Here is a 27,726-nt window from a genome sequence, read left to right as displayed (position 1 = left end):
GTAGCTGCTATCCCCATGCCCCTGCTTGCCACCCCCGTCCCAGATATCCTCGTAACGACCTCTGGTTGTCAATCAACTTTTCTATCTACTATTCAGACTATTTTACAAGTTTTGAAAGTTACACTAAGTAAAATGAAAACTGGGATACCATCAGTGATAAGTGGATTTTTAATTCACAAAATTTAAACTATACCTGTAGTGTGTACCCGTCAGCAAGTACGTACTTGCCAGCTCATTGCTTTCATATATGCAGCTCTACATATACTCAACGCCTTACAGTAAAATGCGAAATAATCTCACAGTATTAGATAAACTGCAAAAAAAGGGCTGGCGTATTCATCTAATAATATTAGGGATTTGTGTGGAGTTATTTTCTGGTTCTATGTTTAAACTGTTTTTACAATTTACAAGACTATTACACTTTTAGAACAATTACCAGGTGCTTTCTTTTTTTCACCCATCCGCAATATGGAATTCATCTTGAGTTAACTAGACACATGCCGTGATTTCCATGTGGCAGGAGGACGATGTGATCCAGAGGGAGCCCTAACAAGCTTTTGTAAAGGAATCATACTAGGCTCCAAAATCCACTTCTAAACAAAAAAAAATGAAAGAGACTCACAGATCAGCATAAGCAATCCAGAAAAGCCTGTCCTCCTCCTTTGAATTGGTGCACGAGTACAAATCTCTAATAACCTTGACAACTGATTAGTTGGAATCAAAACCTTTTGTCATGCCCCCTAAGAATTCACCAAACCTTTGTCCTGAAGAGAACCCCAAACAAAGTGTGGGTTCGAAACGCGTAGACCAGGATCCATAGGGGATCCTAGTTCAACCAGTATCAATATGGACGTATAAATTAATTTGTCTAAAGAAACTATTGAAAGCCCATATTAGATACATCTGGACCCTTTATACGTTCCAGTACTAAGAGCACTTTCTGTGAATGCAATGCTCTGGTCTTGTAAAATCTTGGATTGGTGAAGATTCAATTTTAGCCTAGTTGATGTATACATTTTGCGTTATCACAATGTATTTTTGATTTATCTTTTCATATTTCACGCATGTTTTTCAAATATTTTTCACTGTATATCCATCGAGTTGAATGTGGATTGTGCTTTTTTTTATTTCTTTTTTTTTTTTTTAATCGCACCAAATTGAACGTTTAAAAAACGTTTGTGTTTAATCATTACTAAAACAAATTTGAGGTCATGATTATTGAGTAAAATGTACCTCATGTATAAGTAAAGATGTGTTTAAATCTCACAAACACCTAGTTTTGTTTTGTGTGTACAAGTGATTACAACCAAGTCACTCGGACTACGACACCATCTGCCCCTTCACTTATTGTTACTCACAAAATCGTCTTTCAAAACAACAACGCACCTGTTGTATTCAGATGCAAAGGCCAGAACCAGCCAGTAGAAGAGAGCGGCACACATGGAAAATAAAAGTGGTCATTTTAAGTCAGTGCTTCGTTACCAGACACTATATGCCCATTTAAAGCGCTGTTTTAAGTAAAACATCTATCTACAAATTTCTTGAAGTCACTCTAAAAAATCCATCCAATGTTATTGCAAAATAAGACAGAAAAGAGCAATTCTTTCCCTGCAACGTCACACGTAGCTTGATGAAAAGAAGCTGTTACCCTGTACTATGATTGGGGTGCTGAGGAATGTTCCTCCTAAATTTAAAGAGGAGGTGAGCGAGGCAAAAATAAAAAGGGAGAGTCCGCTTTTAGGGTCTGTGCATTGAAAATATTTTGCATGGAAATAATGCTACAAGCATCATGTTAGAATATGGTATGACGTCTTCAATATTCAAAAAAGGATATTTCTTCAACCTATGAAAATGTTTCACCTTACTACCTTAGACTATACCTCTGCATTGTGAAGTATTTATTAACCCCTTCGCCGCGGCACAAATTCCGCCGCGGCGCTGGGGGGGGGTCGAGGTCAGCGCGGCGCTTCCATGCTCATGACGGAACCACTCCCTCATGAGCCACGGCGCGCTGTGCTCATGACGGAGTGGTTCCGTCATGACTGCGCCCACTTGCATTGATCGCCCGCACAGGCGGGGAATCAGTGCCGCGTGGGCAGAGCGGCCGCCAATGGCCGCAGCATGACGGAACCACTCCGTCATGAGCACACGGCGCCCGTGGCTCATGACGGAGTGGTTCCGTCATGAGCAGGGAACGGGTTAAAATTTATAGTGTTCAACAGAAACGGAGAAATATCCCTGTCGCCGCTGTGATGACAATGCTATTCCTGAAGTAAGAGGCAAGTCAGTTGTTATCTAGTTGTTAGCCTAGATTCTTATTATACACAGAGCAATATTATAGTTGATTAAATCAAACACGAGAGAGGTTTTGGTACAGCACATACCTTGAACCTACATATTTGAAGGTGCAATGGTACATAGGTGCTGGAAGTAGTGCTGCAAGGGGTACTGCAGCACCCCCAGAAATAACTGTGCTGGAGTTCAGAAGATGAAAGAGTAACAAAGATGCCTTTAAATGTTGTCTTTATCTGGTCATGTTTCTGTGCTTTTAAAGACAGAAGTCAAATGTCACGCTATGTCTTCTGACAAATTGCTGCTTATTCTTTAACCATGGGAATTGGTGTTTTACTTTTCATTCTCTTACTACGCCCTAAGAGGATTTTGTAAAGTGAAGTATGTAAACACGCTGCTGCAATACAGAGTGTGTGAAAGGAAAGGCTGTAGGTTATTTGCAAATGAAAATTATTCACTGAAACTCGATATTCCACACATTGTTGTTTTATCAATACAACTGTAAGTTGGTGCAAATTTAGAGGCCATTTAAATGCAAATGTGCTCCTTTGTAAATGGCAGTGCACTACCACACCATGCTTTAGAAATATATGCACCAACGGCTACATACTACATCATTAATCTCCTACTGAATACGCATGGGTTATTTGCTATACTTGTTCTATGCGTGATGCTGGAATCAGTGACATAACATTGATGGCAGCACCTGGGCCGGACTGGGCGGTTCCCCAGTGGGCCGCCAGGGTGGGGGCTGGTTTTGGCCTCCTGGGGGGCTGGCTTTGGGCCTTGGGGTGAACGTTTGTGTCACGGGGACATCAATATCGACCCCCTGTAACAAAATCGGCAGAAGCCGGCCCTAACAAACAGCTCGCCTGCACCGCCCTGCCCCCCTCCCCCCCTTCTGGGGGCCAGCCGAGCCGTTTGCCAGGGCCGGTTTCAGTTCCCAGTCCGGCCCTGGGCAACATCCCCATTTTCAAAATAGTTCCAGCACCACTGCTATGGTATTTGATAATGAACAAAAAGGAGGCTGTATGACAAAGTATTTGTCTAGGATCACACAATTTGGTCAAGCAGGGAAGCATCTCAGATTTTCCAGTTTCATGCTGTGCAATTCAGCCACTAGGTGGGTATCTCTTTCCAACATCAAAGGTTAATGCTTTGTCCTTGTGTTTTAGGCAGGGAGATTAAGGCATGGATGAAAGGCAGAATCTACATTTTATTTTTGCTTCTTTCGCAGAACAGGAACACACCTTGCCCATGGACATAACAGTTCTTCATAACAGACACAGACTACTTTACACATGCTTTTTATGACACAGCAAGATTTCTGTGAGCTACAGGATGCAGAGCCGTGACCGGGATTCCAACCTGGTTCCCCATGTTACATGGTGGGCAGCTGTAATCACCAGAGGTGGGTGAGCCACTTAAGGCTCAAACAAAGGGATCTGGCTAAACTCAAGGTCCTCTTGGAACCTCGAACCCAAAACGCACCGAGCTTTCATGTGGCTTCTGCCTGCCACCCTTGTGCACAATGTTTAAGACAAAACATTAATATTTGTGGTAAAAAGGAGAGACAAATAGATACCCATTTAGTAGCTGATTTGTACAAAGCAAAACCTGAAAATCTGGGAATAATCCCAGCTGAACCAAACTGTGTGATTTTAGGCAAACATATGTTGTTTCACGATGTCCCTTTTTCTTATTTACCTCTCAATTTATCTATAATGTGACTTATTAATATCAAAGATGTTGCATGTTAGAGAAATGTATTTTTAAAAACTTTTTGAAGAGACTTAATCATATTTTAAGTGAAACCTTGGAATAACCATGGACTCCAAGCTATCGATGAATGCCCAAGTGGACAAACTAGCAAGATCACGCTTTGTTACTGTAAAACCTCTGCAACTAATCTTCCCCTATTCGGGATTTCCACAAAGTCCAAGCTACCATCTTCCTTGTTCTGTCCAAACTCGATTACGCCAATAGCCTCTACCACGGATCACCTTTAACTACTATGAAAAGACTACAACAGATTCAGAACTCGGCTGCCATGCTACTCTTGCATATCAAACCGCGAAATCACATCTCCCCTGCCTTGAAAGCCCTGCATTGGTTACCGGTTGCCAGAAGATCCACGTTCAAGCTGCTTTGTATCACCCACAAAGCTAATACATGGAATGGGACCGCTCTTCATCAGGAATAAAATCTTCAAACACATTCATCATAGGAACCTCCGCTATAGAGTGGCACCTCGCCTCAAAATCCCAAGATAAAAGAAAAAAATCCATGGGTGGCACATCCTTCTCTGTTCAAGCAGCTACATTTTGGAACGCTTTACCCTCGAATATAAGATCCACAGATAACCACATTATCATCAGAAGACTACTCAAGAATTGGCTTCTCCCCACATAAGCACCATACGCAAACAGAAATATATAGCATATCCCTCTGTATATAAGCATTTATTTGTACTATAGATATGTACCTATATATGTGTATTGCTGTTTATAAACATGTAGAATAATTATGGGTTTTTTAAAATATTTTTTACAAAAATTATTTTTTAAAGTACAACACTTGAAAACGAGGGTTTATTGAACGCATCTATAATCTACTTATACTTACTTCCTTTAAGCATCTATATACCTTCCACATAATTGGATCTATATATTAATTTCTTTCTTCTAATTTAGCATATCCAATGCACTAACCTATTTCTCACCCTGTACCTCTCTCAATATATCTTTTACCTCAACTCTCTGACTCATCTCAAACCTCTGTCTACTATTCTTTCCAATGCACTACCCTATTTCTCCCCCTATACCTCTATCAATATATCCTCTACATCCACTCTCTCATTCATCTCAAATCCCATACCACTACTATGATCCCCAAAATAGCCCTTTCTAGACTCTCTCCTACTCTACCCCTCCTTGCACCATCTGACACCTCTTTTACTATACTGATCCCCCAAAACAAGCCTTTCTAAAACTCTTCCTTCTGACTCTTCCTCTCCACATCTCTTTTTACTCATCCCAAGCCTCCCTTTACTGCAATGACGTGAAAAAAACAAAAATGCAAAAAGTCTAAATCCTTCACTCTTCTATCCCTCCACTATCCTTCTCAATCAAAATAACAGACTAACATGTCCACTTCTCACATTTCATATTTCACTATACTAATTCACCACTAATCCTTTATGGGATCCAGAGTAGCGTGCTAGTCGCTGAAAAAAGCGCTTCAACACCTCAGGGGTAGCAAGCACTATATAAATGCAAACCTTTTTTCCCTCTTCTATCCCTCTGCCATCCTTCTCAATCCACATAACTGACTAATATCCATCACTCAAATTACTTTCATATTTCACTATACTAATTCACCACTAATCCTTTATGGGTTCCGCAGTAGCGTGCAACTTGCCAAAAAAGCGCTTGAACACCCAATCAGGGGTAACAAGCGTTATATATATATATATATATATATATATATATATATATATATATATATATATATATATATATATATATATATATATATATATGCAAACCTTTGTCCCTCTTCTATCCCTCTGCTATCCTTCTCAATCCAAATAACTAATTAATATCCACCACTCAAATTACTTTCATATTTTACTATACTAATTCACCACTAATCCTTATGGGTTCCGGAGTAGCGTGCTACTCACCAAAAAAGCGCTTCAACACCCCATCAGGGCTAACAAACGCTATATGAATGCAAACCTTTTTCCCTCTTCTATCCCTCCGTTATCCTTCTCAATCCAAATAACTGATTAATATCCACCACTCAAATTCCTTTCATATTTCACTATACTAATTCACCACTAATCCTTATGGGTTCCGGAGTAGCGTGCTCCTCGCCAATAAAGTGCTTCAACACCCCATTAGGGGTAACAAGCGCTATATAAATGCAAACCATTTTCCCCTCTTCTATCCCTTTGCTATCCTTCTCAATTCAAATAACTGACTAATATCCTCCACTCAAATTACTGTCATTTTTCACTATACTAATTCACCACTAATCCTTTATGGGTTCCAGAGAAGCGTGCGACTCGCCGAAAAATGCGCTTCAACACCCCATTGGGGTAACAAGCCCTATATAAATGCAAACTTTTTTCTGCCCTGCCAAGTGTCACACATCTTGTGTGACACTAATGCATTTTAAGTTACATTATCACGTTACCGCAAGTGAAATGATTGTCACGCAAATCAGCGTACTTAAAAGCTAAGTGTATTACCGATTTCTATGGTTTGTAGAGTCTGATATTTCGTACGGTTACAGAAACACAAAGCAGACGGGGCACAGCAGCCTATGCGAGTTCTGCTATGCTTTGATGGTTCACCCTGATTGGACGGTGTTTTTCTTGTGTTACGTAGGTAGGCTGACCTGCCAACCTCCCCCGGCACTAACTGGTCCTTATAGTATGCGTGTGCGTGCAGCCGTATGGCCTGCTCAACACAGCAAAGTTTACTAGTGCCAGGTGGCCCATGAGGTGTTAGTGCTGCTAAAGGAAGAAGTTCAGCAGCGGCCTCGCTTCTGCCGGGGACTGAAAGGCTCCAGTCGGCGCAGGCAGAAAGTTTTCAATTTCAAAATCTTTTTGCAACCAGCCCAGGCCACCGGGAATTACTGCAACCAGAATTAAATTGAAGGACAAGGGAGTCCTCCTTGACACATGCCCCCCTCCTTCCCCTGCTGGAGGGGGGCGGGGAGGGGAGGGAGTGTTCTCCAGGGGCTATTACAATAAGAGAATGTGCAGAGGGCCTGTAGGCTCTGAACACTGAAGTGTGGTGAGTATTTCACATTTGATTTCTGAACACTTTTTAAGTTAAAAGAGCGAAAACTTAGTGCTATACTACAGCGCTTCCCCTATTCACCTGTAAATTTTGCCTAAAAAAAGAGAAACATTCGAAGATTAAATTGTCGATCCTGCGTTGATTTGTTTCTGTCTGTGCTAAAATGGACTTCTAGTTTAAACAAAGAACGATCAATAAGAGTTTCTGGTAAAGGATCAGAACATACATTGTTCACACTTTCGCTCTCACTGTTGCAGGGGCCTAAAGGAGCTGGGATCAGCTACTGTAGTTATTACAAGGAGATCGGGTTGACTGGGATTCGAGGTTGTTCCGATAGGCAGGTATAAAACAGATGTTGAACAGTAGAAGAGACACACACAGCTGACATGGGGCAAAATAAGCTGTGAGGCAGGGTACCATTCTCCCTAATCAATCTGTTCCGAAGAGGCAAAGTAATGTTTAACTGTGAATTAACTACAACTTGAAACAGATGTAGAAAATTCAGACCATTCTCTGAAAAAAAGCATGCTGTTCCTGCCTTAAAAAAAATCACAAACTACTGCTGCAGATTAGATGCAACGCAGCACTATATGGTATGCGGAGAGGAGCGTCAGAATCATCTGTCACTGTGCTAGCCTGCCCTCTTCGGACTGGCAACTGTCTCCAGCCCACCACAGCACTGCCCACAGTCTAAGCAGCTGTCTGCTGTGAGAGTGAGTCCGCAGACAGCAGCTACAGTGCATAGGCCGGCAGCAGAAGTTATTTTCCCACTGCTGACTCAATTGTTAAGTCAAAGAGATCATGGGGTTTAATGTTCCTCCTGGGAAAGATCAGAGATTTTCCCAGTGCAAGTTGACTCACCAGTAGCGCAAAGGGTTAATGTGCCTGCTGCAAAGAAGGTGCATCATGCATATCACATAACCTAATGTTGTTAAATGGGATTACCTTGGTTAGAAATGTATTCTTATTAGCAAACCCAGCCCCAACTACTGTGGTACTTTCAGTCCTCAGTTTGTGCATCTCCAGATCAAACACTTAAAATATACTGCACAGTTACACAATTATTTTACTGTAAAATCAGCTCACAAGGATACTAGATGAGTGCCCTTCCAAATATGTTTCCCTTGTCTTCATTGCTTGATTTTGCTTGCGAGAAAGTGTCACTCATAATCGTTGAATGTCACACATAATTACACTGAAATCAATAAAATGTCACATATAGCAATCTGGAACCTTGGCAGCTATGCTTTCTCCACTCTTCGATCCCTCCCTCCGCTATCCTTCTCAATTCAAATAACTGACTAATATCCACCCTCAAATTACTTACATATTTCACTATACTAATTCAACACTAATCCTTTATGGGTTCCGGAGTAGCGTGCTACTCGCCGAAAACGCGCTTTGAAGCCTCGTCAGTGGTAGTAAGCGCTATATAAATGCATGCCAAATATTTCCAGGGCTCGGCTTGTGCAAGGGCTCTTAGAGACGAGCCAGTACCTTGGCTCGGCTCTCCCAGTTACTGTGGTGGATCGTCAACCTCTAGTAAACACTAATCCTCATAACCTCCCCGAAAAACTCGATTCGTTTTGGGATCCGGGATCCAGAATCAAAGAGAGCCTCGAGCTGAGAGGAGCATGCAGCTCGCGCTTTCAGCTGCTCATCAATCTCCGATTTAACCGCTCACATAACAGAAGAGAAGGTGGTGCACCGAATAAAGCTGCAGACTCGGGAGATAAAGATCCGGGTTCGAGTCTCAGGTAGTCTTCTCACGGATGAAAAATGTATGAATTCGATTTAAACACAACAAGGAGTTTAAAAAAAATCTATTAATTCAATTGAAACAGAACTAAGAATTTTAATGTATAACTTAGCAAACTGGATCTAATTTCTGTTCGATTAATAGGTCTAGAATGATCTAGCTGTCGATTTTCCTTGCATGCCAATAAATGAACCGCATTGTTTTGAAAACATTCTAAATTCCCTTTAAATACATTTCTGTTAGACGAACTGCCGTTGAAAGAAAACAAAGCGCATTACGTGCAGGATAATAACTTTTTTTGGATTACAAACAACCCTTTTATTTTCTCCCAGATGATCGTTTGTTCAGATTTTATGGGCTCTCTTAGCTCTGCGAGAGGGAATCCTCGTGTGGTTGCATTTCATTTCACGAGTGCAGAAGCAGCGGTCTGTTACAAACTGCGTGTCAGTGCTGTTTTTTACACGTTCATACATCCCAGGTTTACAACGGCACGCATGCCACAGAGCGCACTGGATTTCGGGCGGAAGCCATCCTTCGGCGGGTGTTGTGATAAACATATAAACAGCAACAACAGAAGGGCTAGAGGGGAAGAGTCCCTGCCCACTAGGATTAGTTGCTTGCGTCACTTACCCAACCCTAGCATGGGGATTCTGAGGCCATTGGCGAGCGCAGTAGTGGGGCAACGGAAGTCCTTGGAAACAACCCTTGATGTCATGATGGGGACAGCGGGAACGGGACACACACCGAGCTAGCGAACTCTCAAACTTCCCACGGTATTCGGTATCACCGGAAGTCAAAGGGAGGCGCTGATACGGTTCCGTATCCGGTGGGAATAGTTTCTTCAAATGTCTGCTTTCCCCCTTCGGTCTGCAAAATTAAATCAGAGGTCGCATAGACTTTGTTCCTTAAGTATGTAAAGAGTTAATGAGTCACTTCGTTTGTGACATGGATTTAGGTAGATAGGTAATGTATAAATAAAGCTGTATAACTGGAGAGCATGGTTAAGCAAAAACAAGAGGTTGTTTGTTCTGAAACTCGTATAAAGCGGACTATGTTCTTGGGCTACATTAAAATAAACAAGCATTTGCAATGCAATAGGTCTCGTTTTTGGGAGAGTTCGAGCTATTGGCATTGTAAATGATAATGAATTGTATCTATCTGTTTGCCTTTGGGACCTTTTAAGTGTTTAGCCAATGCAGCACATTATCCATAACTTTTGCACACACGCACAGATCAGGAGGTGCACTGCAGACAGAGTATTGCTGACGTTTTAGGTCTCGCCTACGCAGCGCGCATGCGCTGCATAGGGAGAGACCTTTAGAAATCGGTCCGGTTTTGCAGGCAAAAACGTGGACGCGTTGCATTGCTTTGAACGTGCTCGTTTGGCGATTTCCTTGCGGGAGTGAGCGGCGCCATCTGGTAGCAATTATCACGCTCGCTCCTGCAAGGGAAACGCTGCCTGCTCTCGGCCGCACTTCTCCCACACCCTACTTGCGCGAGGCGCGCCTGCTTGTTTAGCTTACCTGGATTTGTAGCGTGCAGTTTATGTGATTTTTGGGCCAGTTTATCCAGGACCACACAACTGTTAAGACATTTTATATAACGTAAACATGACCCTAACGTACGGTTTCGCTTTATGGGGTTTCGACGTTGCCAGGCGCTGTATTTTGTTGTGCCGAGCCTGTGTTCTATGTGTTTCTGCTTTACCATGAGTGCATAATATTCTTTCTGTGGAGTAAGTTATTTTTTTCAGGGACTGTTACTGTGCTAGGCAAACCTAGAAAGGGCTTTTCTTTCTTCCGCACCAATTTATGTGCATGGATAAAAAAATGGGACTACAGAAGTCCTTCCTAGCAAAAGCCCTATTTTGTGCTTCCGGTTCTGTGATTTAATTGCAGTGCCTTGGGGCTTGTCACTACAAAGCTGTCAGTCATATGTGTCATTTTAAGAACTTTGGGGGCCCGGGGACGAGCGTATTGTTCGGAACAGCTTTGAATTTATCATCCGATGCCAGCTCTTTCATGCCCTCGTTGGCCAGGTCACTGACAGCGCACAGGCAACTGGTCCACATTCTAAAGTTGTTACATCTAACATTCCGGGATAGCGTTGTGTGTTTTCAATATTGTATCACAGTAGCAGCTCACAAATATTACTCCAAATGATATTTGACACCCTCCCATTTCATCTCATATGTGAGTCCTGTTTTGAACTTAAACCTTTTATGGATGTTGCATGAAACATAAACACAGCATTTCTCTGCAAAATGTCTGCATTCGACTCTCACACAGAGCTCACATTAAACAATAAATTAAAGAAAACTGTATTTGAAACAATCAGTTTAAGAATTATTCAAGGTTATGGGGCAAGACTCTGCAGTACAGAGTTGGCTCTAGCAGGGCCCCCCACCCCTGAAAGGTTGGGGCCCTGGGACAAAACCCACTTTGCCCATTCCTTGAAACGTCTCTGATATCTGTGTGTCCACATGGCACAGGATTCTGCAGCTCTGCGTGCTCTTCATGCTAGAGTTTATGTGCATATTTTGTCGTCATTATTTCTGAGCACTGCAGTGCTGTTTCCGTTCTAGTCAGTGCTTTAAATGGGCTGGTACTTCCCGCTATGGAGTACTGGCACTTTTTTATTTTGAGGAGAGTACTCTTCTCAAGAGAGACGTAATACCTTTAATTGGAGCGTACCGGCCCTTCTCAGAAACAAGCAGGTACTCTGGTACAGAGTACCTGCACTTCTATTTTTCCATTTCAAGCACTGAATCTAGTGTGTGCAAGTTCTGAAGCAAGCAAAATGTATTATTTCATGATATTATGTGTTACCATGCATGCAGAGGGTCAATGTTTTGTCCCCAGCCTGACAACTGCACATAATGTGAGACCAGCTCAGAAGATGTGCACCAACCACCCTAGATGTATGTGGTGTAAAAGAGGCAGGTCAAACGTGCTCATCTCTGAACTGGGACGTGTAGGTGCCAAAATCCTTTATATTTACTCCTTCGCACAGCCATGCTGGGGCGTCAGGTGTGCGCAGTGTGGGATCACAGAAGCTGCATCTTAACAACAGATGCCGGTCTTAGAGCAGAATATAACATCCTTTAAAATTAAATACAAATAAAACTTCTAGTGTATCATGACTTACGAAAATGGGGAATGGGGCAAAGAGACTTGCATATAACATCAGTACAGTTCATAGTCTCTGAGTCTAACTTGCCATATCAACAGATAAACAGCCAGGACAACGCAATGAGCAACAGCACCCTTGGGACATCAGACTGACCTTGTATGCCAGTAATCACTTCCGGTGTAAAGGTTTGGATTGGAAGTGAAAGGAGAAAAAGGGAACAGCTGAACTCATGCTAGACAGTGAGTTACAGTTCGAGAGACAAGCTCTGCTAGAAGTGAAGGAATGAGTACTAGAGAAGATTTAACATAAAGAAAAGTAGCAAAGGTCATCCTCCATGAGTACCTGCCACCCTTCCAGCCATGCCGTGTTCCTGCTGGGTGATGTCAGAAAAGGAGATCCTTGATATGTGAAGAAGAAGAGAGAGACCCCTTTAACCAAACCAGGGGAATAGGGCACTACTTCAATGTAGAAGTGAAAATCCCTTGGTGGAATAATATATACAAACACTTCATACAGAGCTCAGGCACACAAAACGGATATATAGCCTATACACTACACCAGTATAACCTGACAAATCTCTGACACTACAGAAAAGGAGATCCAACAAGTGATGCAAAATTTGCACCGGACATGGATGTTCGTTATGAGTAGCCTGCAAAATTAGCCTCTCAATAGTAGACCCTTAAACCCCTGGATTATCTTCTTTAAGAACCCAGCCTAGCGTGGAAGGCACTGGGTGGGGTGATGAGGACTGCAATACTTAGGAGTCCAAAAGAAGGAGGGCAAAAAGTCCAAAGGTCGGGCTGTCAACAGATCACAAAAGAGGCTCTTCACCCTGACCCGAGCAGCCATTTCTAAGGATTTCGAAAGCAAACAAAGTGAGCACAAGATTTCCTAAAGGAAAACAAAATCATTCAAAAACATAGGACCATTTCAGGGTTTACAGCATAACAGCGTGGGATCTTGGAGAACACAGATGTGATCTCACGATATTGAGTCTGCTATTTCAGAGTCAGGCAAGGACCACTAATTCAATGGAATGGCCAGTTAAAGGACTGGCTGTATTAAGAGCAACTATAGAAAGATACAATGCAATGAGCAACGGATGCAAAGGAAAAGAAACTGCTGAAATTGTAAACAATATCAAATAGGGAACATCTACAACTACAAGTCTTTATTCTGAACTGTACCGGCATCTATAGAGCAGTCTTAGATGATGCCAATTTTGTTGGCTACTTCAAGTGCATCGTAGTCTGGAGCTGGACGCACATATGCCATCTTCTCGCTGTCAGACCTGATCAGTGTGTTGACCTTGGCAACATCAATATCATAAAGCTCCTTAACTGCCTGTTTTATATGGTGCTTGTTAGCCTTGACATCAACAATGAAGACCAGCGTGTTATCTTCAGTCTTCTTCATGGCAGACCCTGTGGTAATCGGGAACTTAATGATTGCATAATGTTCAAGTTTGTTCCTACTAGGAGCACTCTTCCTGAGATACTTTGATTGCCTCCTTAACCTCAAGGTCCTCGGCCTCCTGAAAGTGGGGGCTGTCCTAATTTTCTTCTTCTTGTGACTGTGAACCCCCTTAAGAACAGCCTTTTTAGCTTCCAAAGCCTTGGACTTTGCTTTGGTTTTAACAGGGACAACTTCCTTCTTGGCCTTCGGTGCCATGTTGGGGGTGAAAGTCGATAGAAAAATATTGTGGAATTAAAAGTGAAAAGAAAACAAAAGTGAAACACAAGTGATGTGACCAGGACAAAAGAAGGAGGGCAAAAAGTCGGAAGAAATCAAGGAAGAAGAGCACCGTGAATATGTATGTTGCAAGAACACATGTAGAACATGAAACAGTCTGGGGCCAATATGCAATCTCACAATACATAAATCATAAGTAAAGGAGACTGGGACTGAGCGCCAAGGTGCAGCAATTGTGACAAGGGACACAAATTTGGAGAACAGGAACTAGAAACGTATGAGAATAGCATATGCTGAGCAGTGACGTCATGAAACTTGAAGAGGCCCCTATGCAAAGTACATGGAGCTCCACCTCCCCCGATTACAGTCAGGAGCTCTCAGACCAGGAGCGAAAAGAAAAAGTCCTTTGGACAAAGTTACGTAGTCTACGTGCTTGACAGACTATTACACTTAAGACCTATCCGAAACCTCACTCACTCTTACTAGAGATGATTAGACCATATATAGTCAACAAATGAATAAAAAACAATAAAATAATATAAACAAACCAAGATATACAAAAAATAAATTTATTCACAAAGTCACAAATAAAAAAGACCAGTGCAATCATAAACATAATATTTGACAATACTCACATAAACAATTCATAATTACAATGAATTAGCAAAAGACGTGAACAATAAATACTAAACGAGAGAGAGTATAAAACAGACAAACGGCATATGTCTTTTAAAATTTCTCAGACCAGGAGCCGCTGCCCATGCACAGTGCCAGAGGGCCCCCCCTGGAGCTCAGGGGCCCTCGTGCCATGGGGCTGCGGGAGCTAATGTTATGCCACTGAGGCTGAGCCTGATGGAGAAGGCATAGATTTAGAGCTGCAGCAGACACTGTGTATCCAGATGCCTACACATTGCCCTTAAGATACACAGCCCATAACAACAGAGGCTTCGAGTTCAACAAACCATGATTAACCGCTTCTAACTGGACATTGACGTCAGGACTGATCCAGAAGGGATTGGAATGAAAAAAGGGAAAAGGAGGTGTCCAGGCATGGCATGTTGGAAGATAGAGAGTGCCATGTTGTGGGACCTGGACACCCATGCTAAGAAATGAGTAAACACAAACAGTTGTGATACTGGTAACTGGCCTAGAGTACGTGCACCCGGCCCCTTTAATTAGCAGGGTCACCTGACCGGTGACGCCTGTGATGGATGGGTGTGGGGTGAGCAAACGCTAGTATGAGTCCAGCAGGACTCCACATCCCTCCCAAACTCTATTGAAAATAAACAAAAAAGTCCAACCTGTGGAAAAGAATAAAAACATAACAAACCACTATTGAGTCTCTTCAGGCAGTTTAAAGGACAGGATGAGTGGACAGGTGCAGCTGGGAGCACCCAGCATCACAGCACGCATCCGTAGTTTGACCAGATTACTCTGGGCACGAAATGCAGTATGAATTGAGTCCAGATCTCACAGTCACATGTCTGTGGGGTTACAGTTCATCTGGGTGGTCCTGCCTGGTCTCATGGTGTTGGGGGTCTATGTAAGAGCTCAACTTGGGGGTGCATCAGTAGAATTGGTGGAGTCCACTGCAGAGGTTCCTTTGCAGGCGCCCGTGAGGCCCGGTGCCTGTCAGTGGAGCAGCTTTGACTCTTCTCTCGTGCTGGAATTTCATCGCACAGAAACTCCCTTGATGCCCTTTCAGCTTGGTTGCCACAGTACCACGTGGGTTGTGTGGGGCCTCACATAGGCTGCACAAAGGGGATGCTGCGGAACCACCAGCAGGGCCACAGCCATGTTGCTCATGTAACCACAAGGGTAGGTGATACAATGATTGGGTGTGCTTTCTTCAGCAGGACTCAGGTGCGCATGGGGTCTAACATTTACTCTATGGATGATTAGTCTCCCATGGCACCGTCTCCGGATGCTTCGCAGTCATAAGGCTCCACTCTGGTGGTGCAGAGCTTCCACGGTTGTTCTGGTGATGCACATGGCAATGATGACGATTTTATAATTTGGCAAGTTGGACTATAGATGACGATGTCTTGCTTGGAGTGAGGATGACTGGAGAAACTTTGGAGCCACTTGGGGTTCTTCTTCTTCTTTGGCATGTGCAGGTGCTAGCAAGGATGCCATATCTCTCAAACAGCCGGTGACAGGTGTCTGGACGGTTGCAATGTGAAGTATGGGGCAGATACACAGTTCACTCTTCCTGGTGAGTTACAATTGGTCCTCCCACGGAGTGGTCTCCAGTGATGTCACTGCACCCCACTGGCTGTCTTGTGTTGATGGATTCACTCTCCAGTAGGGGCACGAGTCCTCAGTCTTGTTGCTCTTTTTCCTTTCTCCTGCACACTTGTCGTTGTCAGGGATCTTCCGTGGGATGGGTCTGTCACCTTTCTCTTCTTCCTTCTTATTTGCGATGTGGCATTGTGTCAGTCTCTTCTCTTCACCAACTTTTTCTCATGATGTGGCATCGTGCCACTCTCTTCTTCCCGTCTTCAACTCTCTCACGATGTGGCATCGTGCCACTCTCTTCTGCCACTCTCTTCTGCTCTTCAGACCAGGCCTCTGGCTGTGACGTTCACTTCACATGGACCTTCCTGGTCGCGTTGTGTTCATAGGACTGTTTCTCTTCCTTACCATGGACCTCTCACAGGTCCTGTCCTGTCAGTAGTACTTGACTCTTCTCTCTTCCTCGTGGAGCTCTCGCAGGTCCTGTCCCTTTCTCAGGGATCTCCTTGGTGCTCCACTCCCTGTAAGGAGGGTCATCTTCTATCCACCTTCACTCAAGGGTGTAGTGCTTGCGCTTCAAGGCTGCGCCATCGCAGCGCTTAGTCCTGCTTAAGTTCAGGCGTGCTTTGCAGATTCAGTCACTCCGTGTGAAATTCACTAGGACGTGCTAACTGTGGCCATTTGGTGCTGGGGTGGCCAGCTGGTGAGGCCCCTGTTGTGCGGCATTGCTTCTTTTTCTCAGAGGGCTCTCTCTCTCCAGGGATCCTGCCCGTGCGGTCCGATTTCCAGGTGCGGCCCTCATTGCACCTCTGATCTTGTGCTCTCGGTCTCTCACCTTTGCAGAGTGGGTTCTCTGGAGCTGGTGCCCTGACAGGCAGTGCTGGGGCTAGTGGATGGTCTATCTGTGGGTGCGTCTTGCTTGCGGTGGTGCTGTTCACCACCAGGGGCGTGCTACGCTGTCTTTTCACATGCAATGGTGACAGACTGCCTGTGTGGGGAATTTTGCTTCTCGCCATGTGGCCTCTGCTCTCTGGCCCATATGCATTCTTCTTTCATGTTGCTGTAGTTACAAAGTTATGTGCGGTGCTAGTTGGCGTCACAGTCACTTTAAACACAGACTGCGACAGCCTTACTGACACTGCGGGCCATGCTGCCTAGTTGCTTTGTGCTTTGGCTGCCTTTGGTTACTCGTGGCTGGACATGTCTTGGCTGGGGAGCTTTGGGCCTCCTGGGCTCTTTGGGGGTACACAGTCTCTCCCCTCCGGCAAGGACATGTAGCCCACATAGATGTGTGGAGCTTTCTTGATAGTCTCCGTCTTGTGGTGACAAAGCCACTTGGGGGCTCCTCTCCACCTTCACGGCATTTTATAACAAGCATTACAAATGCAATAGGTCTCGCCTTTCATTAAGTTAAAGCCATTTGCTTTGCTATACAATACCATTAGCAAAGCAAATGGCTTTAACTTAATCAAAGGCAAGACCTATTGCATTTTCAATGTTTTTTTTTTTTTTTGCTTTTGCAATGTTGGCAACTTCTTCCTGGCTGCTCTAATGCTTGTTTGTTCTAGTTTTTATTTTGTTTATGTGAGGGGAGGCAAATGAGCAATGGGAGGGTGGAGGTTGGGAAATGGTACTTGAATTACAACACGAGCAGCATACAGACACTAGGGGAGAATCAACAGATGCCACATTCCTAGGGCGGAATGGGGCACATTAGAAACTGTGTGGATAGGGTCTGAAATATGTATAAAATAATCTATTTAGAAGCGTTGAGCCCAGAGATAGAGAATGAAACACTGAGGTAAGAAAGAGGGTGTGTGTAGGGGGAAGAAATAAACAGATGAGAAAAACAGACTTCGTATGAGAGGAGAGCAATAGTATACAAATAATGATACCCACAGGAAGGAACAAGCATTTACAATGCAATGGTCTCGGCATTGTTAAAGTTAAAGCTATTGGCATTGCTCATGACATTATTTTTGTTTATGTTTTTGTTTTTAAAACATTTAAAGTAATGACATTGGTATTTACAGTGTCAATAGCTTAATCACTCTCAAATGCGAGAGCTATTGCATTTGCACCCACACACAGAGCCACACACCCAAAGCCACCCACACACAGAGCCACCCACACAGAGCCACTCACATAGAGCAACCCACACACAAATAGAGCCACCCATAGAGCCAACTACACACACACACAGAGTTACCCACACACAGACAGACCCACCACGCATAGAGCCACCTACAAAAAAAGCCACCCACACACACAAAGCCACACACACAGAGCCACCCACACACACACAGACCCTCCCCCACACACACAGAGCCACCCCCCACACACAAAGAGCCACACACACACAGAGCCACCCCCCCCACACACACACAGAGCCACCCCCACACACACAGAGCCACCCCCACACACACACAGAGCCACCAGTGACCAATATACGAATCTCGTTGCCATTCATCAAAATGACCAACAGCCCCACGTGATCGGCCTGCCCGACAGTAACCCACTTATAGCCGTGCGTGCGTGCGAGCAAAAAGAAGCCTAGTCAGTGAAGTCGCGTGGATCAAATTGATGCTTCCGGCAGAACCGCGCTGACTGGCTAATCCCTGCGAGCCTGCATAAGCTAGCCTCGCGCGGGGCTGCGTGATAATCACTTCCAGCGGGTTCCGCTGAGAGGGCATCATGGATCCATGCGAAGCGCGCTGTGGGGAGCGGCGTGATGCCAGCAGAGGCTGCGCAGCTCCGCACACACCGGCCATTATCACCCGTAACTCACAGTACCTGTAACGGGGAACACCGCACGGTGTCTCGTCCCAGCCTCTCTGCAGCTCCATGATACATTAAAAATACTAAATGGCAACATGGGCGGCTGCAGCCCGTGTGTGTCTGGGACATTCACAGCTTCCTGTGAGATTCCGGGTGTGAAGGCGCGGTGTCACACTTGGAACCCCGGAGGGCTACGGGAGGACTTCTCACTGGGCGGGCGGCAGACAGGAAGTCACTGAAGACCGCACTGTTGGATTCGGTGTTGGGGGAGGAGGGGAGGGGGCGGGAATCGGAGATTGGTACGCCATATGTGACCGAAACCATCATCTCTGCCCCCTGCAGCTCTCGAGACCTCCGCGTGGCAAGAGTCACCCGGGGCATTTCTGCAGCACAGAGGCAGATTAAGTAAAGCCAGTTGGTGAACCACCGATTGAGTGAAATATTACAAAACATCCTTTTGACAAAGAAAAGGCAGAAACGAATAAAAACGGAAAGTTCGCTGGCAAAAGACTTTCTTTTGGATTCGAAAGATTTAAAAATGGAAGCGACAGACACACGTACCCGGACCACTAAAGCTCATAAGAAAGAAGGTGACGCCGGGTCTCTGTCGGGCCGTCTCACAGACAGGAGGCCTGGGCGACGGGTGCACCTCACAGCATGCAAAGCAGGTGTGAATCCGAGCTCCAGGCGAAAACATGTCGAAATATACGAGCCGTCTTTTCCCTCAGCAGCCGAACACAGGAGCCGAGAGCAGGGGGAGAGGACGAGCACACCACTGCCTTTCTCCGAGCTTAATGCCTCAGAGAAACGCAGCGTCGTTTTGGGATTCGGGGGCGTGTTTTTCTTTCTCAAACATGCCCAGAGAAAGAATCGAAAAAAAACGCCACCGAATCGCAAAAAAAAGGGGCTTGTTTGGAGAGACAAGCCTCTTCTCCAATGGCTGACCAGCATTTAAGAGGCCAGCCAATGGAGAAGAGGAGAGAAGAGAGGCGGGTTCAAGCCCCTCTTCTCCAATTCATTAAATCTCGCGAGCGAGACTGCGCAAGCGCAACCTTTGCTAGCCGAGACCTAAAAAGGGTGACAGAGAAAGAGAAACAAGAGCGAGAGAGTGCAAGAAATTGTGTGTATGTGCTTGAGAGAGAGGTAGTGGCGGTGCTGTCGCTGGTGCTGAGGTGGTGCTGCACTGGGCCTGATTGATGCTGAGGTGGTGCTGTGCTGGAGTTATGGTAGTGCTCAGGTGGTGCTACGGTGGTCCTGATGAAGTCATGCTGAGTGATGCTGACTGGTGCTGAAGTGGTGCTGCCCTGATGCTGAGGTGGTGCTGCAGTGGTGCGGAGTTGGTGCTGAGGTGGTGTTGCACTGGTGCTGAGGTGGTGCTGCTCTGATGCTGCGGTGGTGCTCAGGAGGTGCTGTGCTGTTTCTGAGTAATGATGAGGTGCCGCTGAGTGTTGCATAAGTAGTGCTGCCATGGTGCTGAGGTGGTGTTGCACTGATGCTGAGGTGGTGCTGCCGTGGTGCTCAGGGAGTATTAGAGTGGTGCTGAGTGATGTTGAGGTGTTGCTCAGGTGGAGCTGCACTGTTGCTGAGTGATGCTAATGTGGTGCTTCCCACCCTTGAACATTCGTACAGGTTATCGATGAAGCAATTTTGTAGAGAACTCATAAACTTATCCCTTTTGATGAGAATGAGTGTCTGAGTGTGGAACCTCAGCTCAGATGGCCACACCAGCAGAGACTTTCTAGGACAAAAAAATAAATTGTGCTGCACTCCTTATGCCTCACCTGCAACAAGCACTGCAGTGGGCGCCGGACGTAGGTAATGATGTCAACATGCACAGTACACTCAAAGCATCTGAATGCACAGCCTACAGATATTAGCTGGTTAACCAGGGGCCATTCTATCCAGCTCAACAAAGGCAGCACTAGGCATCCGTAATCTTGATCAAGTTAAATTTAGACCCTGGACTCCACAGATTAAACAGGCAGGTGGTTGAGAAAAACTAGTGTGGCTGCTACACTGTATGGCTAAAAGGTATTAGTGTAAAGGGGAATGGAGTGAAATGTTCTAATGTTGAGTAGAGTGGAGTGGTGTATTGTAGAGGGGTGTGGTGTAGAGTGGCGTGGCATAGTATGGAGTGCAGTTGCGTGGAGCGGCGTTGTGTAGAGTGGTATGAAGTGGAATTGTGTGGAGTGGCATTGCGTAGAGTTGCATGGCGTGGAGCAGCATCGAGTGGTGTGGTGTGCATTTGCATGGAGTGGCATTGCTTAGAGTGGAGTGGCGTCAAATGGAGTGCAGTTGTATGGAGTGGCAGGCATAGAGTGGAGTGCAGTTGCATGGAGTAGTATTGTGTAAAGCATAGTGGTATTGCATAGAGTTTTATTGGTGTGGCGTAGAGTAGATTGAAGATGTCTGGAAGGGCATGGTGTTGTGTAAGGCAGAGTTGCGTTGCATAGAGCGGAGTGGCATTGTGTACAGCGTGTGCACTGGTGGCTGTTTCTACACATTATTAATGATAATATTGCACCAAAAACTCTAAGCTGAAATCCAAGATTCAATATATTCTCTACGGAATATATGCGCTCCAAAGTCTACTATGGAAAGAAATTCGCACATACGGAAAAGAACATCAACTGGCCAAGACCATACCATTTTATAGAGGTGAGAAGCAGTGACCAGAAACTATGAAGTGGAAACAAGACCTTGCAGTCCAGGTATTTGTCAACCACAGCATTCATTAGTGAAAGTGGTCGGCTCTTAAGAAAAACGTTTTGCCCCTGCAATTTTTGAATAATAATTTAGGGACCGGATAAATATACAAATCAAAATATCACCAAGTCAAGAAAATTGGATTACGTTGTTTAAATTTTCCATCATTGTTGCCCCAACCCATCCAAGAAATCTAAACTAAACAGAACATTTATCAAAATGCTGAGCTACCAATTTGCTGCAAACCACAGTCACTGCTTGGTGCAGACAGTAATTTAGGAAAGTGAAAGAGGCATGCCCATGAAACTTAATGAAATATTTAGCACTGCCTGATCTTAAGCTAACAGGTCCTATCAGCAGGTTGTTATGCAACACAACAAATACCACTGCATGCAGCAAGACGTGAAAGAAATTTAAGAAGGTTACCTTCTTTAAACATGGTCAAACATGTAATATTGAAAATGTATAATGCTCTTTGTAGGATTAGCGTGGAGAATCTATGCAATGTTCTGGTTAATACAATATCACACAAAATAAAAAAACAGGCTTTGAAGGACAGCGTTAGAATTTGCATTAAGTTATAGCCACAGTGATATTTTGCCAACTCTGGCGTGGCAGGCCATTACGATCCTTGGCAAAGCCAATAGGTCGTGATACATTAAAGAAGATTCCTGAACGTTAGCTATTGTGGAAAACTGTCTTCCATCTGTCTGGATAAAAGAAATATCGACAAAACGATCTCATTGGGTGTGTTTTTTTTATGTAGCTGCTCAGAGATAAACCATTCTGAAGTGGAAGTTGTAGATGCTGTTCAGAGATGAGTTTCCCACCAGCTGCATGCCCTCTTCTATATTCACCCAAAAGAAACTAAGATCTGGTTTCCTGTCAAATAATTACACTGGCACCAGAAACAGGAACCTCAATCAGCGCACCACAAACATGTCTGGTAACAAAAAAAGTAAAACGATTTTGCGTTAACAACCTCTCCCCAACTAAACATGCGCTCAAGCTTAGTTTAATTAAGAATGTGTGTAAACAACAATCTATTTTGACAATTATTAGTTTAACAGTGGGCAATGAGGAGAAGAATGTCACCTATGGGTTTGCACCCTATTGTACAGCTTGGTACTTGTTTTCTATGCACATATGATAATAGCTGATTTAAACTTGTATATATGTTCAAGAATGGGAAACTAAACACAAAAGTAATTATTAACTAATAGGAAAGCAACAGCACATGTTATGAAACCGAAAAAATCAGTTTGAGGATGGCACAACAGCAATCTCTTTTGCAGAGATCCGAGGTGCTATTATGATGGCATAAAGTGCTATACAGCTGACCTGCTGCTGATGACGTCCTCCGATGAAGAGGAGTAGGGCGGGAAACGGCCACTACAACGCGGTCGTTTCCACGCATAACAGTAACCACGCATGCATTACAACGCATGCGTGGTTACCACGAAAAGCCTTTACCACGCATACCTTTACTACGAGATACGTAGTAAAGGCATGTGTGCTAAAGGTAATATTAAAAAAGGGGGGTTGGAGGGGGTCTCCCCCCCCACAAAAAAACCCAAAGCTTATTCCATCGATGTGAAATACAACCAGGGCGGGAAACAGCCACTACAACGCGGTCGTTTTCACGCATAACAGTAACCACGCATGCATTACAACGCATGCGTGGTTACCACGAAAAGCCTTTACCACGCATACCTTTACTACGAGATACGTAGTAAAGGCATGTGTGCTAAAGGTAATATTAAAAAAGGGGGGTTGGGGGGGGTCTCCCCCCCCACAAAAAAACCCAAAGCTTATTCCATCGATGTGAAGGCAATCGGCGTCGTACCGTCGTTAGAGGAAAGGGAAAGACACTTCCGCTTCCTCTTTACGACCTGCGACGCAGATCGGAAGAGCTTCCAGAGAAGAGAGGACGTAGCGAGGTAAGGGGGAATATAGTTTAAGTAATTAATTAGGGGGACGTGTAGCGAAGGGGAAAATTTAAGGGTTTGTAGGTGGGGGAATCGCACAGGGAACCATTTTTAATGTTGAGGGGAGGGGAATTTATTAGAAGAAAAAGGGGCGTGGGGGTCGCACAAGGGTATTATTAAAAAAAAAAAAGAACATTTACCACGAAAATGCCTTTACCGATATGCGTGGTAAATGCATTTTCGTGGTAAGTGTTATTCGTGGTAACGGCATTCGCGTTGTAACGCATGCGTAGTAAAGGCATGCGTTGCAACGGAATGCGTTGTAATGACATACAACCAGAAGGGCACATTCTCTGTTACACAGGGCTGCCTGTTAGTGGAGTTGGCAGACTTGAAGAGACACATTAAGGGGTCCAGTTAAAAGAGCAACCGGCAGAGTTAACTCAAGATGGAGCTTAATTCAAGACGGAGCTCCAAAACGTGCAGAGCTTCATCAAGTCGGGAGGCGCCGAATCAAAATGACAAAGCAGCACACACAGACACGAGACTGAGTGTGCTGAGAGGAACGCATGTGGGAGCAAAGTACTAAAAACCAAACTCATGCTATGTACATAACTAGTCTCTCTGCTCAAACTCACACATTTCATTGAGGCGAGAGACACTGGGGTGGCAAGAAAGAGAGTTGACTCTGCTATGTATAGAACTCAATGCAGCAATGCGCTGTTACATACATTACCTCTTTGTCCGTCTTCCTGTCCAAGCCTTTGACTCCATGCCAGGCGAGCCCTTCTCCTGCGGAACAGAATGTCACATAGCACAACAAAACATAAGTGCCCAAAGATGGCCGCCAAACTTCCGTTAGGCAGGAAATGAGGAAATATACATGACCACTTTCTGATCTTTCTTCCTGCCGTGATGGAGCTCTTATCTGCCCATCGATATCTCAGATAAGTTTTACATTTTTTTAATAATTACTGTCTGTAACTTCTTATTTTTTTACTCCTCCTTGAGACTTGCTTTAGCAGTCTCCTGTTCTAGCTGTCCGTCGCCTTTCAGAGCAGGTAGCAGGTGCCTCCTACAAAGGTGCAGCTCTTGTAACATGGCGGAAGGAGTGACAGATGGGATGGGAGCACAAGGAGGAGTGGCAGGGTCTGCAATGCCTCATGCCTTCATACAAGCAAGACTTCTACAAGCCCAATCCTCCTTAAAAGGAAGCCCAAACCAAACAAATACTCTACCAAAAAAAGCCCAACTGACATTGGACAACAAAAAGCTCAAAAAAGCTAAAAAAAATACAAGCAACAGTGCGGGAGGCATGGCGCCGGAGGCAGCAGTAACACAAATGTGGCATTAAGAAGAGGTGGGAGGAAGGAATGCTATATTTAAATGTAAGCAGCTTTAGCGCTGAAGCTGAACATAGGCAAACAGTAACAGAGCAGGAAACTAAGAAAAAAATAGGAATATATGATGTTACGACGCATACCATTACAATGCATACTTTTACAACGCGGATTTTACAACATGACTACCATTACAACGCATATTTTTACAATGCAAGCCATAGAAAGTGCCATTTCACCCCAACTATTACAGCGCATACCAATACAACAAATACCATTACAACACATAATAATGATAGTATGTAAAACGTGCACAGAAATTATTTGACACCTATTTTATTTAAAAAAACTGTGGGCATTCATCAGCAAAACCAGCATATACATAGAAAGCATAAAACGTGATGTCATTCCACTATTTCCACTACAATATCCTAGCCATCATTTACTCTAAAAAATGGTGTCCTTCCACCATTTCCATTACATTGAGATTTGATTTGATTTGATTTTTGGTTCTGTATAGCGCTCGAATGCCCGGAGGCTTCTTGGCGCTACAGGGAGTTTGGTTGCTGCCGATTACTAGCGTGTGAACATTCAGGTTATTATTAACTTGCGAAAGGCTAGGATTTCCTTATAGCCACCGGTAGGCCGTTCCACAGCGTAGCTGCTTTTAGGAGAAAGCTCCTTCCACCCCAGGTAGCACGTTTTGCTCTTGGAAGAGATAACAGCATTGCGTCTGAAGATTTGAGCTTTCTGTCTAGGGAATACCTGGCAAATTTTGCACGAAAGTAGGACCTAAGTTATGCAGTGCTTTAAAGGTTATGCAGAAGGTCTTAAACTCTAAACATTTTGCTATAAGTAGCCAATGCAGATTGACCAGTGCTTGATCCGCCGACTTATGTTTCGGAATTCCGGAATGAAGTCGCGCTGCCGCATTTTACAGTGTTTGAAGTTTGTGTAACGACTTTTTCCAGATGCCGATAAAGAGAGCATTTCCATAGTCCAACTTGGCCAAAATCAGGGAAGTGACAACTGTTTTTTGATGTTCACTCAGAATGTCTGGACAGATCTTCTTTAGTGTATAAAAAACATAAGAATAAAGTGCTTTTTCTTGATGGTCAAAGTGGAGTTTATTATAGGCCTGGGCGGTAAATTCCGTTCCGCTCACGGAATTTGGGCAATTTCGCATTCCACGGAGAACGCGGAATTGCCCAAAATTCCGCAATCCGCAGCTTTGCGGATTTTTTTGCTTGTTTGCGCTTTTAAAATGCATGTTCGCGAGATATTTCTGCCCGAGCACGCAAACAGCTTTCCTCGATCAGGAAAAAAGCATTGCGAACGGGCGAACAAGAAATTCCGCATGTTCGCGGAACTTTTGCGTGCTCGCGGAGATTTATTTACTGTTTCGCGAAGCTTTGCGTAGCGCGACTACGTGAATTCTGCCCACCCCTAGTTTATTATCGAAAATAACTCCCAAGTTACTTCCGTTCTGTACTGGCGTTGGTAAGGGTTCCCTATTCTGAGGCCACCAAATTGGCGACCAAAGGGATCTATTGTTTCCGAATAATAGGACCTCTGTTTTACCGGCGTTTAATTTTAGGCAATTTGTTTTCATCCAATGATCTGTTTGGGCCATACAGGAGCTGAATCCCACTTCTTCCTGCTCTTTGGAGATTGACACCACAATTTGGGTGTCATCGGCATAGGACACTACTAAAAAGCCAAGGGACTTTATCAGTTTGACCAAGGGGGTGACATACAGGTTGAAGAGGGTGGGGCTCAATGAAGAGCCCTGCAGAACCCCACAGGGCAAGCTGAACTGTTTTGACATAAGATTGCCCAAGGTTACATGGTTTGTTCTGTCAGTTAGAAAGTCTTTAAGTAGAGTCAGAGCTACACCTCTTATTCCCAACTCCATTAGTCGGTTGATCAAAATGGTGTGGTCGACCATGTCAAAGGCCACCGCTGAGAGATCGAGTAGGATCAGGACGGCTTGACCACCACTATCCATGATCCACCTGAGTTCTTCTGAGGCAGTAAGCAAGGCTGTTTCTGTGCTGTGAGCCTTTCTAAAACCATCTTGGGAGGGTCCAGCAAATTGTTACTGTCAATACAAGCCATCAGTTCGTTATTTAGGGTTTTTTCTGGTAGTTTGGCCGGGAAGGGAAGTCAAGAGGTGGGCCTATAACTACTCGGTTTCTGGGGTTAAGATTGCTTTTTTTCAGTAGGGGCAGGATAGATGCCGCCTTCCTTTCGTAGGGAATATGTTCTGTACTGATCACTTTATTCAGGATTTTTGTTAGGTGTTCTTCAAAAGCCAAGGGGGCTACAATTGTTGGGGGGCAAGGGTCTAACGGGGACCCTGATTTGCATGACATGATAAGTTTCAGAACCTGCTCTTTGTTAAGGGAAGATAATCTATTCAAAATTGTAGGGGAGTTTGCTCCCAGATATCCAGCTCTACTATTGGGCGGCGCAGCTGAAGGTGGTTAACCAGTGGCTCCATGCGCCACAGTCTGACCCGGAATTCAAAGCAGACAGAGATATACTGGGCGAGAGGGGTATGCTGTCGCCCTTATATGATGCTAGACTAGCCCCGAAGTTGATCGGCCCTCTGAGGCAGACTGTGTCTGTCTGGCATGCGGCGCAGGCCCGGCTGGGGTGGCGGGGGGTCCTGACGCAACTAACACCTCTCTGGGATGCCAAGCAGCTGGGACGACTGAGGGATAGCAAGGGCTTCGACGCTTGGGACAATATCGGGATCTCGGTGCTAGGAGATATGTGGCAAAAGGGGGCGGTCGTCCAGTTTGCACTCTTGCAACAGCAATATGAGCTGGCTCCTTCGGAGTGGTTCAGATATCTTCAGATTAAACATGCCCTGGTCGCGCAGCTGGCCCCTGGGGCGGAGGTTCCGGAGGCGTACCCATTGGAGGACAGGCTGTTGACGGAGTACATGCCAAAGAAGGCTACGTCCTTCACGTACCGCAAACTTATCAACAACATGCCGGACCCCATGGGGCCCTTGCGGGAGAAGTGGGCCGTTGAAATCGGCG

At 44.7% G+C, this 27,726-nt stretch overlaps 1 protein-coding gene and 1 pseudogene across 3 annotated transcripts in view; both read right to left on the bottom strand.

Annotated features, from left to right (window-relative positions):
• Positions 1–9,719, bottom strand: part of LOC146834519 (putative oxidoreductase ZK1290.5) — a 690,790-nt gene extending 681,071 nt beyond the window's left edge. For all 3 annotated transcript variants that reach the window (XR_014960632.1, XM_085601909.1, XM_085601908.1), the window contains exon 1: positions 9,493–9,719. Coding sequence is in view for 2 of the 3 variants with exons in the window: in XM_085601909.1 (XP_085458035.1) it covers positions 9,493–9,577 (85 nt within the window). In the remaining variant the exon portion in view is untranslated. The remainder of the gene's footprint in view (positions 1–9,492) is intronic.
• A 3,484-nt stretch (positions 9,720–13,203) lies between these two features.
• On the bottom strand, positions 13,204–13,668 carry LOC146834518 (large ribosomal subunit protein uL23 pseudogene; annotated as a pseudogene).
• Between the last annotated feature and the right edge of the window lie 14,058 nt (positions 13,669–27,726).

The sequence above is a fragment of the Triturus cristatus genome, chromosome 4_2 (assembly GCF_964204655.1).
Source record: "Triturus cristatus chromosome 4_2, aTriCri1.1, whole genome shotgun sequence".
NCBI classification, from domain to species: domain Eukaryota; kingdom Metazoa; phylum Chordata; class Amphibia; order Caudata; family Salamandridae; genus Triturus; species Triturus cristatus.
The sequence above is the reverse complement of the archived record's forward strand: the minus strand, read 5'-3'. Positions and strand labels throughout refer to the sequence as shown.